This window comes from Hippocampus comes, unplaced genomic scaffold (assembly GCF_001891065.2).
Source record: "Hippocampus comes isolate QL1 unplaced genomic scaffold, H_comes_QL1_v1.1 scaffold22, whole genome shotgun sequence".
NCBI lineage: Eukaryota > Metazoa > Chordata > Actinopteri > Syngnathiformes > Syngnathidae > Hippocampus > Hippocampus comes.
The window spans coordinates 5,678,224-5,691,143 of record NW_017806175.1 but is presented as its reverse complement, the minus strand read 5'-3'; the positions used below and the strand labels follow the sequence as shown (position 1 = coordinate 5,691,143).

Sequence of the window (12,920 nt, the reverse complement as noted above, 5' to 3'; positions counted from 1 at the left end):
TGATTCGTTTATCCAAGTTTGGACCCATATTGGTAGGACCATTGTGCTAATGCTTCTGCTGTGAAAATTTAGTTTGAAAAAAAAAAAAACAATGACGACTTGTCTTTATGACGCTTTACATAACATGGGATCAAAGACTTGGTCATGAATACCTTCGTGATTTTTGTAAATACATTTGACAGTTTTAATGAATCATGGTCAAACATCGTGTACTGAAAAAAAAAATCGAAAGTGGTTTCACGGTACAAGACCGCCTGCCCGTCACATTATTAGAATCGCTGGCTGGCCAGTTTAATTATGCGAGTTAGCCGATGACGTTGCGCTACGCTGGCCGTAAACATTTGCCAACGTTTTATCTGCGGGCTAACATTATCGCTTTAGTTTTTTCTTCATGTGGCCTGTTAGTGTCAAAATGTATATATATTCTTAACTATTTAGCGTGACGTTGACTGTGTATTTTCGTCACTGGACGGCGGCGCTGTTAATGGAAAGTAGCGGGGGGCGGCCTGGGCTGGAATACACTCAAGTCCACTTTCGGAACTGTCAACTGGGAATCCGGAGAAATCCAGAGAAAAGCAGTGATGTCGCTGCGCTGTCACCGAACGGGAGGGGGCAGCCTCAACCGGCCGGGGAAGAAAATATTGTGAAGTGGCAGCAGGCCTATGTCACCAGAGGTACAATTAAAATGCTCTCCAATTTATTAATTTGATGATACACAACCATGCAAACCATGTTGTTTTACTTTCTGGGGCTTGGAGTTTGAGATCTGCTCTTTTATGCACAAACTGTAATTTGTAATATCGTGGGGTTATCATCTATTCACACCAAGTGTTACCTACATTTTTGGGGAGTACTCTTGACTCCCGAGTATCACCAACATGACATTAAATACCGTAGAGTAGTCAGCCTAAGTGTTTGTCAGAAAACAAGGCAGAGATTCTAGTAGGGGTTAAAAATTGAAGGCGGGTCACAAATGGCAGATGTGGTGTTGTTTGGACACACTGATTTAGTTGCGAAATAACTTTCTTACTACTTTTTTAAATGATGATTTCCCCAAGTCTTTGAAACGGCTTATCTTGCTCCAAAAAAAAGAGCAAATGGATGTACTATGTCTTCATCGAACATTAAATGAATGGATGAAACGTCAATAAACCGCATGATGTACCTGTCACATTTTTTTTGTCATGTGGAAACCAGCTCGGTATTGCTTTCAGATGCCACAGAGAATGCAGACCCATGAAGTCATACCCGCTCCGAATCAGCCTCCACCCAAATCGCCTGATCATTCATATGGAGATGAACGACACCCGGTGGCTGATGGAAGGTTTGATGAGAATCCAAAGTGTTTCTTGTTTAATGGGTTCTGACCCCAATTCCATGCGTTCCCTGCAAAAAAAAAAAAAAGTTCAAACTGAACAAATATAATACCCATTACACACACACACATACACACCAATTGATTTGACCAAGCAGCACAACTATTGAATGACAAATCCACAAATATTTTTACAAAAAATTCCAATGTATTAAATATTACTATGCCATGCAGTATAAAAATACATGTATACAAATACTTGAACAAAATACAACACTAGGAAAAAGAATGTACAAATGACAAATATTCATTGTATATTTATTAAATAGAATTTAAAGAATAACATTGAGGTTCCACTGTATGCCGATTTTGTCCAGCACCCGCTTGATTTCTTTGCCATTTTATTTTTGTAGGCTTCTCGGGTTGCAGGAAGACGTCAGCAAAGTCAAATCTGACCTGGACAATGCCCACGGGTGTATAAAACTCTTACTTATTCAAGTAAGTTAAAGCTACTGGTTGTACGAGTGTTCATGTTGTCACTGAGTCCTCCCCAAACAAACACTTGTTGTAGGTGGCCGAGAGGGACAAAAAGATTGATAATCTGAATCATGCACTTCATGGACCTCGTGATACCATCTCTTTGGATGCTCAGAACAACGCCAATAAGAAACTGATTGCCTACCTTACCCTTCAGGTAAAGTGTGGTGCACGCGGATTGCTTTTTGACGTCTTGCTGAACTGATTTTTAAAATGGGAGAAGCCTGAAAAAAAAATCGCAGCGTCTTCTTACTGCTCATAACACTCGTGGCCAAATCTAGATCAGCCTTTCTTGAGCCAAGGCACATCTTTTGCGTTCGAAAAAAATTTAAATGAAAAAAAAAAAAATATATATATATATATAAAATTATTATTTTGGGGCAGTTTCCAAAAACATTTAATTTTCAATAGCTGTCAATTATACTCAAGATTTTCTCTGTTCGTGGCCCGGTCTGCTCCCAATTGCCATGTATAGTGCGGGTCCAATACATCTTATGGTCATATTTTTCCAAGGTTAAATTGTAATATAAACCTGACAATTTAAAAAGTAAATTTAATAATCACAATTTTTATTCCAGAAAATACACCTTTATTCTTTACAAAAAAAGTTAATATATTCTAAAAAAATTATTCCTGTAGATTTTTTTTAACTTAAAAAAAAACTGTATTCCTTTTCATGTTTTTTTTTAAGGAGGGGGGGTTTAAATATTATTTTTTTGGTACACCAATCACTGCTCGTTTCAATGATCCCGAATACTTTGCAAATGATTTCATCAACACAGATTGAGTATCTGCAAGAGAGCAACAGGACGCTGGAGCAGAAGCTGGAGGCACTACAGAACAAGTCCTCCGCCGAAGTGGCCGACCTCTCCCTGAAGAACATTGAACTGTGTCGAGAGCTGACGCAAAAGAACAACATGATCAAGCAGACCAAGATGGACAAGAAGCGAGTTCTGGATATCGCTTACCGGAACTTGTCCGCTTCCAAAGTGAGGAAAAAGAAAAAGATGATGAAAATTCTGTATGTTACAAACTAAGTGTTTGGTTTTTGTCCTCACTTTTCTCCACAGGAGGTCATTATAAGTCAACAGGAAGTCATTAAAGATTTAGAGGATAACCTTGTAAAAATGAGAGCGGTGAGATCCTGTCTACGTTGTGTTCAAAACTTCAGAATAAAAACTCGCCAGTCATTTAATAATATGGATCAACCTCAAGAACTCGCCCCGCCTGTTGTGTTTTTGTATTTTCAGGAGTCTCAAGAGACGAATTCAGGTACTATAATCGGATTGGATCGGATTATTGACCTGGAAAATGCCGTCCAGAACGTAAGTCTGATTGTTTCAACACATTTGAGCCCTTGTAAAACACCCAAAATGTCTTACTCGTCATGGTTGGAGTTGACCGGCGAACACTCATCTACCGCAGAAGTGTCCCAGTTGTGCCGAAAAGAGGAAAAGTGTCCAATCAGATGCGATTTGATGCCTTTTATGGCTAGCATGGAAATGCCCATCAACGCTTGCCGATTGATGTGTGTGTGTTCTGTGTTGAAGCTGGAGCGAGAGAGGCTGGAGTTGCGTTCACAGCTCTCACTGCTGAGGGACGCCAAGTGGAATGCGGAGCCGCGGTGGGACTATCAGCCTGCCGAGCGGCTTCAGGACGCAGAGAAGGAGGAGGCGGCGGCGGCTGCAACAAAGCGGAGGAAAGCAGCACACGCGCCAAGGTTTGTTTTTCAAATAAGATGCCGTGACACTCGGAAGTTTATTCAAGGATTTATATCACTGAAAACATTTGCCGTGGCGTGAATAGTTTTCAATTTAACTCTGGTGGAGACTTTTTCTATCTCCAGTAAAGTTGTTTAAATGTTTGTATCTTTGTTTTTCTGTTTCAGTCAACTGCAAGGTTTGCCAAAAAGCCAGGAGAGGGATCTCGCCGCCCTGCCGCAACGGCCGCATGACCCCCAAGAAAGCATTGTTAGAGAGAACATGAGGTTGCAAGATGACCTGACCGCACTGACCAAAGAGAAGCAAGTAATAATAATCATCTGTGGATTATTTTTCTTGCTTCTGTTTATTTATGTCTTCATTTTTTGAGGTGTCGGGGGCCATAACACCAAGTTGTATTTTCTCTCCTCAAGGCTGCGCACGCTGGGATGGAGGTGGTCCTGCGCGAGCGGGACGAGCTCAAGCTGAGCGTGCACTCTTACGCCAACGCAATGTACAGGGTCGAGGACCTGCTGAGGACAAAGGTGAGGAAAATTAAAGGTGGGTCCCCCATTTCATGGCAAATACTTAAAATGATCCTCAAACTTTATAGACCGTGCTCCACTCACATCGGAATTATAATTCACACTCGACTACTTTGACTGATGTTTCAGTTTTTTTCCCCCAAAGTCTCCTTTTCAGTACCGGTCCTGACATATTTCCTGCCGGAACAGTATTGAAGTCAGAATTTTGAAGACCTCAAAGTGATTCATTACTCAACTAAGCAGGCCTTAAAAGAGAAATGAATCCGCTGGGGTGTCAGCTGATTTTGACGTGTCAACCACAGGATCAGGAGAATTTCGAGCTGATGGCGCACCTGCGAGCGGCCCAATCGGACCTGCAAGAGCGGGAGCGGAGGCTGCAGCAGGTGGAGGACCTGATCGCCGCCATTGGCGTTGAGCTGCGCAAAGCCCAGGATGGGCCGGCCGCTCTCCTCTCCGACCTGTCCTGCATCCGGGAGCTCTGCGCTAGACTGGACACGGACAAGGAGCTCGCCGCGTGTGCCCTTACGTCCAAAAGCATCGAGCTCGACCTGGTGGGCACGGCTGCGCAATTTTGCAAAAAAAATAAAAATAAAAAATTGATTATGTGATATAGAAATCACGATTAATAAGCGCAGTTATTCTTCAGTGAGTTCAAATAAACATGGCAGTCTAATTCTGTTTGTTCTCCAGGTTAAAAAGCAACTGGAGAGTGAGAAGGCGACCGTGCGCAACCTCGAGACGCTGCTCGCCGCCGCTCTACAGAAGGTCAGCGACAGGGAGGCCAAGCTGAGGGCGCTGCGAGACAGGCTCACCGCCCCAGCGGAGAACATGACGTAAGGCAAACTCTTTTGGTCGCTGAATATCCCGAACTTTTTGGGAGGAGGGTATTTGTATATTCTTTTACAAATCTGGGAAAGCGCGACAATATCAAAATGAATTTATTATTTCCTTTTCACTCCGTCCACCTCCACCCTTTTTTTTTTTTTTTTTTTTTAACCAGCCTTGCAGGCCGTCTCAAATGTCATTTTTCGAATATGCCTCGGGCCGCTGAAAGATCGATGGCGGGCCGCGAATGCTCGCGCCCCCATGTTGTAGTTTGGACACCTCTCCTATAATGGACAAGAACGTTAACATACTTCACCTTTTCGACTGCTGTAATCCATCTTCGTCACGAAAACGGTTCATTTTAAAATTGCCGCTAACGTTTTGGTCTTTGTGCAGCGGCGACTGCAACCGTGCGAGCGAGGTGGCCAATCCTCAAGCGCCGCAGCGACAGATGGAGATGAACAACCGAACAAACGCTAGATCGACCGGGGAGCAGTGAGTCGCGAGGCTGATACCTTTCACGCGGTCCCCGTCGTAACACATCAAGGAGATATATTGTCCCCCCCCCCCACTCCCCCCATACACATTTTAAAACAGGTGTGTTTGTGCGACTCTGTCAAAATAATAGAAGATCAAATTACAGCGCACACATACTCTTTTCGGCTTTGCTGAAATTAGCCTGTGGAATGCAAATAAGCCGCTGTACACGCACCTTCCTCCATGTTGAGTACGGCTTTCATTAATGACGGCCACCAGGAAGCTAAACTCAGATCGTGCGGAAAAAAAAAAAAAAAAAAAAGCACATGCCCAGTAAATGCGTGGATCGTATTTTCACTTGTGGAGGCAGCACTTCATCTGCAAACTGCTGAGTTGAAACTTGTGAATTAGTGTGCAAATGGCGCATCCTGAGGACATATAGCCAAACACAAATCATTTTGTTGTCCATTTTACTTACCTATGTACAAACTGGGGGTATGTCGACGATTCGCCAACTCGTCCAACAGGCTTTTCTGGTAGCTTAAGTTATAATTGTTCGCAAAAATTAAAAATTGAAGAAAAAAAACAAACATTGTTGTTAATGAAATTAAGTGAAGGCGAAAAGGCTTAAAAAAAAAAAAGAAATCGAACTATAATTATAGGGAAAATACACTTTTTTTTGTCTTTGTCAATATCATACATGAGCTTTTTGGGATCCATTTTAAATGTATGTATGGATGTATTTATTGTCGGTATTGCTCTACATCCATACAGAAGGAAGGTCAAACAGTCATTTGAGAATAGTATTTACTTGACAACACACTATTTAGTCACCTTTTTTTTTAATCTGACACTCAACAAATACTGCATGTATTTAAAAAAAAAACTAACGATTCGCCAACTCGTCCAACAGGCTTTTCTGGTATCTAAAGTTATAATTGTTTGCAAAAACTAAAAATTGAAGGAAAAAAAAAACGTTGTTAATGAAATTAAGTGAATGCAAAAAGGCTTAAAAAAAAAAAAGAAATCTAACTATAATTATAGGGAAAATACACTTTTTTTTGTCTTTGTTAATATTATACATGAGATTTTTGGGATCCATTTTAAATGTATGTATGTATTTATTGTCGGTATTGCTCTACATCCATACAGAAGGAAGGTCAAACAGTCATTTGAGAATAGTATTTACTTGACAACACACTATTTAGTCACCTTTTTTTTTAATCTGACACTCAACAAATACTGCATGTATTTAAAAAAAAAACTAAAGCTAAATCTAAAATTAATAAAAACTAAAGTGAAGCAGATTCAGCGGGGGGGGAAAACAACTAACAAACATGCTCTAAAAACTCATTAAACCTAATTACAAAAATAAGTGAATGCAAAAAGGCTTAAAAAAAAAAAAGAAATCTAACTATAATTATAGGGAAAATACACTTTTTTTTGTCTTTGTTAATATTATACATGAGATTTTTGGGATCCATTTTAAATGTATGTATGTATTTATTGTCGGTATTGCTCTACATCCATACAGAAGGAAGGTCAAACAGTCATTTGAGAATAGTATTTACTTGACAACACACTATTTAGTCACCTTTTTTTTTAATCTGACACTCAACAAATACTGCATGTATTTAAAAAAAAAACTAAAGCTAAATCTAAAATTAATAAAAACTAAAGTGAAGCAGATTCAGCGGGGGGGGAAAACAACTAACAAACATGCTCTAAAAACTCATTAAACCTAATTACAAAAATAAGTCGAAAACTTACCTACAGTGAAAAAAAAAACAAAAACAATTCTAACCCTTCTGGTATCTTGTCATCCTTTCAGGCATGTGAGCTTCAGGGACTGACTTGTAGTGAGGACCGCCCACTAGACCCGGTATTGCTCTACATCCATACAGAAGGAAGGTCAAACAGTCATTTGAGAATAGTATTTACTTGACAACACACTATTTAGTCACCTTTAAAAAAATAATAAAATCTAACACTCAAATACTGCATGTATTTAAAAAAAAACAAACTAAAGCTAAATCTAAAATTAATAAAAACTAAAGTCCAGCAACAAGCATGCTCTAGAAACTCATTAAACCAAACTCAATCACAAAAACAAGTCAAAACGAAAACTAACTTCAGTGAAAAAAACAAAACAATTCTAACCCTTCTGGTATCTTGTCATCCTTTCAGACACGTGAGCTTCAGGGACTGACTTGCAGTGAGGACCGCCCACTAGACTGCCTTCCAAAAATGATGCTTTCGAGCTGCTGACTGGAGCGCACGACATAAGAGGAGCCCTCTCTTACCGGACTTTTAATGAGGCCCTTACCGGACTTGTAATGAGGCCGTAAACTGTCTTCATTGTCGGTGACTGTTTTTTGGCTTCTTAGATAAGACGGCAGGAGCTCCGTCTATGAGGACTTGGCTTTGGAGTCAAATAATTGCCGTAGACGCCAGGGCATTTTTTTAGCGCTTGATCTATTTATCACGGAGTTCCTTTTTATGTATATATTTATTTTTCAATTTTCCCAGCCTACATGAGCGCTCCCATCTTTTAAATGTTTACATGTTGAACCGCATAGGACTAAAAACCTGTACGCTGACGCGATGTCACCATCACGAACGAAGCGATATCGTCAACGTCTTAACAACGGAACCGCTGACGTCGATTGCAATTGCGCAGACGCCGATTGACTTCTCATCGGAAATGATGTCAAGTAAGTTCCTAGGCTCAAACTTTTCAACAACAGAAAATATTTATTGGCTGTACAGGCAATGTTTGCATGAACAGTCTCATTTTTGTGGTTGTTTACTGATTAGGGTAATAGACAGAACATCAGTCAAAATATGCGTTAATGTGGGGTGAAATAAATATTTGATCTCGGAACAACTCAGCCAAAATTTAGGCTGCACGAGTGTGACACGTAAGAACGTGTACAGCCGCGTCTTAATGTTTGTCAGCGAATATCAAGTCAAAAATGCAAACATAGCCACCAAGAATTGGGGTAGAATGCGCTCGTCTCCCAAGTGCCCATTTCACTGATCTGTGATCTCCCTGGCCAACTTTGAATCATCCGCACCGTGGAGATCTCCTTCCAGTTCGTTTTGAACACACGCACACATCGCCAAACGGTTTTATTTTCTGCGCCAAGCTTCGTGCCTCTGTGAAAATACCCGAACCCGGTCTAGCACACCCCTGCGCAGCTGTACGTCGCGCCTCGCGCCAGTCCTGCACTCCTCGTGAAAATCCAGTGCTCGTTCATCCGCTCCACGTCCTCGTCCAGAAGGTAGCGGACGAACTCCGCGAACGTGACGTCGTCGCCGGCGACGCGCGAGCCCTTGCCGCCGCGGCTCTTGCGGTAGCGCTTGACGATCTCGGCGCCGTACTTGCGCTGGTACGACTCGATCTCGCCGAACTTGTTCCTGTAGGCGGAGAGCAGGCGCTCCATGGGCTCACGCACGAACATGAACTTGAAGTAGTGCTGCAGCCGGTAGCGGATCCCCTCCGGCTTGAGCGAGGACAGAAAAGTCAAGTCGCTGCGATGGTCCATCTTGATCTTGACGTCCACGCTCTCCAAGGCGCCGCCCAGCACCTTCAGCACGCGTTTCCAATTGGAGCAGGCCACCTTGGGCACGTAGCAGTACAGGAAGCGGTACTCGTCGTTGACCAGCACGTGCTGCAGCAGCGTCTTCCTCTGCTGCGGCGTCAGCGACCACAGGCTGCGCGGCATGTTCTTCTGGCTGCACATGGACGTCATGGTCCGGTTTCGGATGTCCTGGAGGATCTGAACAACACGGATCTCGGGTGAGCATTTTTGACTTCCATGTTACTTATTCCAAGCAGTCTATTTTCTTTCCATGCCAGCCATTAGAAGAAAAAAAATTTGAGTGCCAACCAATTTAAAGCATTCTGACAGATCTTCGTTAACATTGAAACTACAAACTCATCACAAAAAAAAAAAATGTTGAACACTGCTTTTGTTAAATACCAACAACGAAACAAACTAATTGTACGCTATTTAGCAGTAGTAGTATTTAGTCGTGTGTGCGTGTGATGTATGCACATACACGTCATTACTTACTAAATTGAAATAAAAACCGCCATCTTTACTCTCTTTTATGACACTCTTGGTGGTAGATTTAAAAAAAAAAAATGTTGAACACTGCTTTTGTTAAATACCAACAACGAAACAAACTAATTGTACGCTATTTAGCAGTAGTAGTATTTAGTCGTGTGTGCGTGTGATGTATGCACATACACGTCATTACTTACTAAATTGAAATAAAAACCGCCATCTTTACTCTCTTTTATGACACTCTTGGTGGTAGATTTAACGTGACAACCACTTGGGTCAATCACAAACTGCTTGTAACCTTTCAAATTTCAAGATGTCTGCCATGTTCACAAGCATCCACATTGCTTTGGTACATGGTGAGCTCATCAAAAAGAGACCCAATGCTGCTATCTGCTGGCCACAGTGTTTTTAGGTGGAAATTTTGGGGGGGGGCGGAAATCAGATTTCAACCTCTGTGTTGCCATGTCAATCTAATTCTGCCCAGGACCTTCACAATCTGGAGCGCTGGCCAGTGTAACTTGAACTATGTTTCAAAAACCAATAAGATTTCCAAGTTGTCCTCAGAGTGCTGGTCCGTGATAATATGAGCATTTTTCCATCCTCTGGTTGGGCACAGCAAAACTTGTTTCAGACAACTTTTGGCTTGCAAAACACATCTGGTCGCAATATGCACACATTTTCTAACCAACATCTATTTTGTTAATATTGTTCCTGTTTCGCGTTATTAGATTGCATGCACCATTGCATGCTGTTATTTTGGATATTGGATGTCACTGACCTCTCCTCTGGCACCGATACCGACTACGGCTTTTGTTATTAGATGTGGGCAGAGCTTGGGAGTTGCAAAAATGCTTGCGGTAAGACTGGCAGTAGTCGTAGCCAGCTTTTTAAAAAAAAAAATAAAAAAAAAAAAGGAAATTGCAAGGATTTCCATATTTTTTCAATTTTCAACGGCTTTTTAAAATTTTCAACGGTTCAGCTTAGAATTAGTTTGTTAACCAAAGGTATGAGAATATGTTTTGACAGTATCCAGTGGATTCATTTCGTTTCACTGAGAACTGTGCAAATTCTGAATAGATGCAAGACAAAAATGTCAAGTTATCAAAACGGGCATTGTTATAACTGACAGTAAAATATATTATTACTCATCTGTACTCCGAGTTCAATACATGTGAGTACTTTTGTCAGCTCTGGTACTATGCCGAATTGCATATAAAATCTATTTTTACTTGAAATTTCACAGTTGACTTTTTTTTACTTCCAGTAAGTTACAGGAGTTGAAGCAGTGCTTCCAACTGTTTTTTTTTTGTTTGTTAGTTTTTTTACACAACTGTGTTTATACGTGGAGTTCAGAGTGTGACTACTTTTGCCACATCTGATTTTGCACATGATTTTTTACTTTTGTACTTTCATGTCTGTACTTTGCGACTAAGGTAGTCGAACGACTACATCTGCCTTTACCCTATTGATCAATATTTTTTTAACTTTAGCCATCTGTGCTTATGTAGCACTATCTAATAATACCACCACTCACGAGCGAGCAGAAGTGTACAAATTGTCCCGATCCCCGCGGATGGGCTCCAGCCCTTACCTGCGACTCCACGTCCTCCGTCGCCCGCTCCGGTTGGCCGATGTGCCGGCCGACAGCCAGTCTCCTGCTTCCCCGGGGCGGAGGCGTCTCGACGCCGCTTAGCATTCCTTTCTCGATCATGAGCAGCAGGCCTCCGGATGCGACGATCACAATACTGGCTTAGCAAACAAAATGCCCCTGGATGCGTTACCTACCACGTACCCATAGTTAACTTTTTGTCCAGACAACATGCACGCGTAACATTTCCTGTCAGATTTTCAAAGTAAAATTAGCAGTTCATTAAGGAAAGAACGGTCCCTAAAAACGAAAAAAAAAAGAGGCATCCGGTTTGACATTTCACAATAAAATACTTTTAAAGCTTAAAATATACAGCAAATTACTCTACCCGTACTTCTAATTTTTACTGTACAGTGGTAACTTTGATCTGGTACCAAGCGCAGAAGTTAATCTACATACATTTCATTTCATTGACAACCCCCGCCCCTCCGCAAACAGAAACTCTAAAATATTGAAGAAAATAACAATAATAATCCCGTGTGTACCCAATTCTCTTGCTCGAAGTCAAATTTTTTATCTTTTTATGTGCAACAGTACATGCATTGAAAATGACATTCCCATGTGTGCGCATTGGCAAATCTCACTGGAAATCAAAGGCCCGTATTTTGTGCTTTCACGTATTGTTGTTTAGTATGCTGTAGAAAATACGGATTGTCAAAGGGAAGGTTTTTTTTTTTTTTTTAGCACTATGTCAAATAGTGGACATAAGTATTCCAGCAATGTTGATCCCTTATATATTCCAACTCCTCCCCTAAATCTTATTCGCATGATGTGAGAAAGAAAGACCAGATTCCAATCGTTAATCCACAGGCGTCAGCGCTTGCAACACAAATGCATTTACAAGATAAAAAAGGCATAGAACAAAAGCAAATTATTCCATGAATGTCAGAAAACGCAAAAGGTGACAAAAAAAAAAAAAAACTTAGTGGTCAGTCCAACCTTCCAAGCAAGAGACATATATGATGACAATCCCTTGCATAACTCAACCGAGGATGTTACCAGTTTGTTTTGAGAAAAAAAAAACCCAAGAACGTTTATATGATATATTCGTTGAACTGTCAAAACCATTTCACGCTGGTGACTGTAGAGTTGTTTCTTGCAAAATCAACACAATTTGTACAACTCAGTAACATGTCAACATGTCATGATCATACCATACACAGTCAGGCTTTCATTAATTTATGAGATAGTGCCAAATACTTTGCTCTTGCTTTGTTTTTTGTCTACTATGCTATGCGCTACTTATCCACTGATTCGCTAGCTAACACCAACATCAGAGTGATCAATTATCGCCGACGGCCGATACCGTTTTGCGTGCTGCGATCAATGGCTCAGTTAATACAAATATCTTGTAGCAAAGTATCAAGAGGGTTATGGATCCTTCTTAACTCATTCACTCCCAAAGACATATTAATGTCTTTTCGGACTTCACACATTCAATCCCATGTACTTTTTTCCGAGCTTTTTTTTTTTCCAAGACTGAAAGTCTTTTTTTTTTTTTTTTAAACGGGTCTGAAAATGGCTGGTACTGAATGAGTTAATGGTGATAAGAGCTGAAAGAGCACAAACATAAAATTTCCCCCTTGGCTTTGGTTGGCCAGAGATTGACAAGGGGTGGCCTTAGCCACTCCTGGCCACCATGTAGTTCCGCCCCTGATTGGCAAAAGATGGGGCCAGAACTGCCGATTTTTTTTTTCTTCTGCTAAGCATCCTTATCATGCACTACTGACAAGTCATAATGACTTTTAACAAATATGAGAAAAATGCTTTGTATGTTTTCTGTTTTTGGACTTTAAACCA

At 41.1% G+C, this 12,920-nt stretch overlaps 2 protein-coding genes across 3 annotated transcripts; one reads left to right on the top strand and one right to left on the bottom strand.

Moving 5' to 3' along the window:
* Positions 1-167: 167 nt before the first annotated feature.
* Positions 168-7,712, top strand: LOC109532201 (centrosomal protein of 135 kDa-like). 2 transcript variants are annotated; one of them, XM_019896906.1, is made up of 14 exons: positions 174-674; positions 1,215-1,324; positions 1,729-1,813; positions 1,887-2,009; positions 2,635-2,841; positions 2,923-2,988; positions 3,103-3,177; positions 3,403-3,572; positions 3,741-3,879; positions 3,987-4,097; positions 4,400-4,648; positions 4,788-4,930; positions 5,319-5,417; positions 7,587-7,712. In XM_019896906.1, exons 1-14 carry the CDS (start codon positions 663-665, stop codon positions 7,606-7,608), a joined length of 1,611 nt encoding a protein of 536 aa, XP_019752465.1. In that variant the 5' UTR covers positions 174-662; the 3' UTR covers positions 7,609-7,712. The 2 variants fall into 2 exon arrangements, with proteins under 2 accessions (XP_019752466.1, XP_019752465.1); XM_019896907.1 differs by lacking the exon at positions 5,319-5,417 and having other exon boundaries at positions 168-674.
* Positions 7,713-8,581: 869 nt separating this feature from the next.
* Positions 8,582-11,268, bottom strand: chst14 (carbohydrate (N-acetylgalactosamine 4-0) sulfotransferase 14). The gene is made up of 3 exons (XM_019896476.1): positions 11,265-11,268; positions 11,064-11,221; positions 8,582-9,181 (listed from the first exon to the last, which is right to left on the bottom strand). Exons 1-3 carry the CDS (start codon positions 11,266-11,268, stop codon positions 8,582-8,584), a joined length of 762 nt encoding a protein of 253 aa, XP_019752035.1.
* Between the last annotated feature and the right edge of the window lie 1,652 nt (positions 11,269-12,920).

Excerpts from the sequence above, each read along its gene's own strand:
- LOC109532201 (XM_019896906.1), top strand. Across the intron at positions 1,325-1,728 it reads CACCCGGTGGCTGATGGAAG|GCTTCTCGGGTTGCAGGAAG; the intron begins GTTTGATGAGAA and ends TTATTTTTGTAG. Across the intron at positions 3,178-3,402 it reads TGGAAAATGCCGTCCAGAAC|CTGGAGCGAGAGAGGCTGGA; the intron begins GTAAGTCTGATT and ends TCTGTGTTGAAG.
- chst14 (XM_019896476.1), bottom strand. Across the intron at positions 9,182-11,063 it reads CGGAGGACGTGGAGTCGCAG|ATCCTCCAGGACATCCGAAA; the intron begins GTAAGGGCTGGA and ends CGTGTTGTTCAG.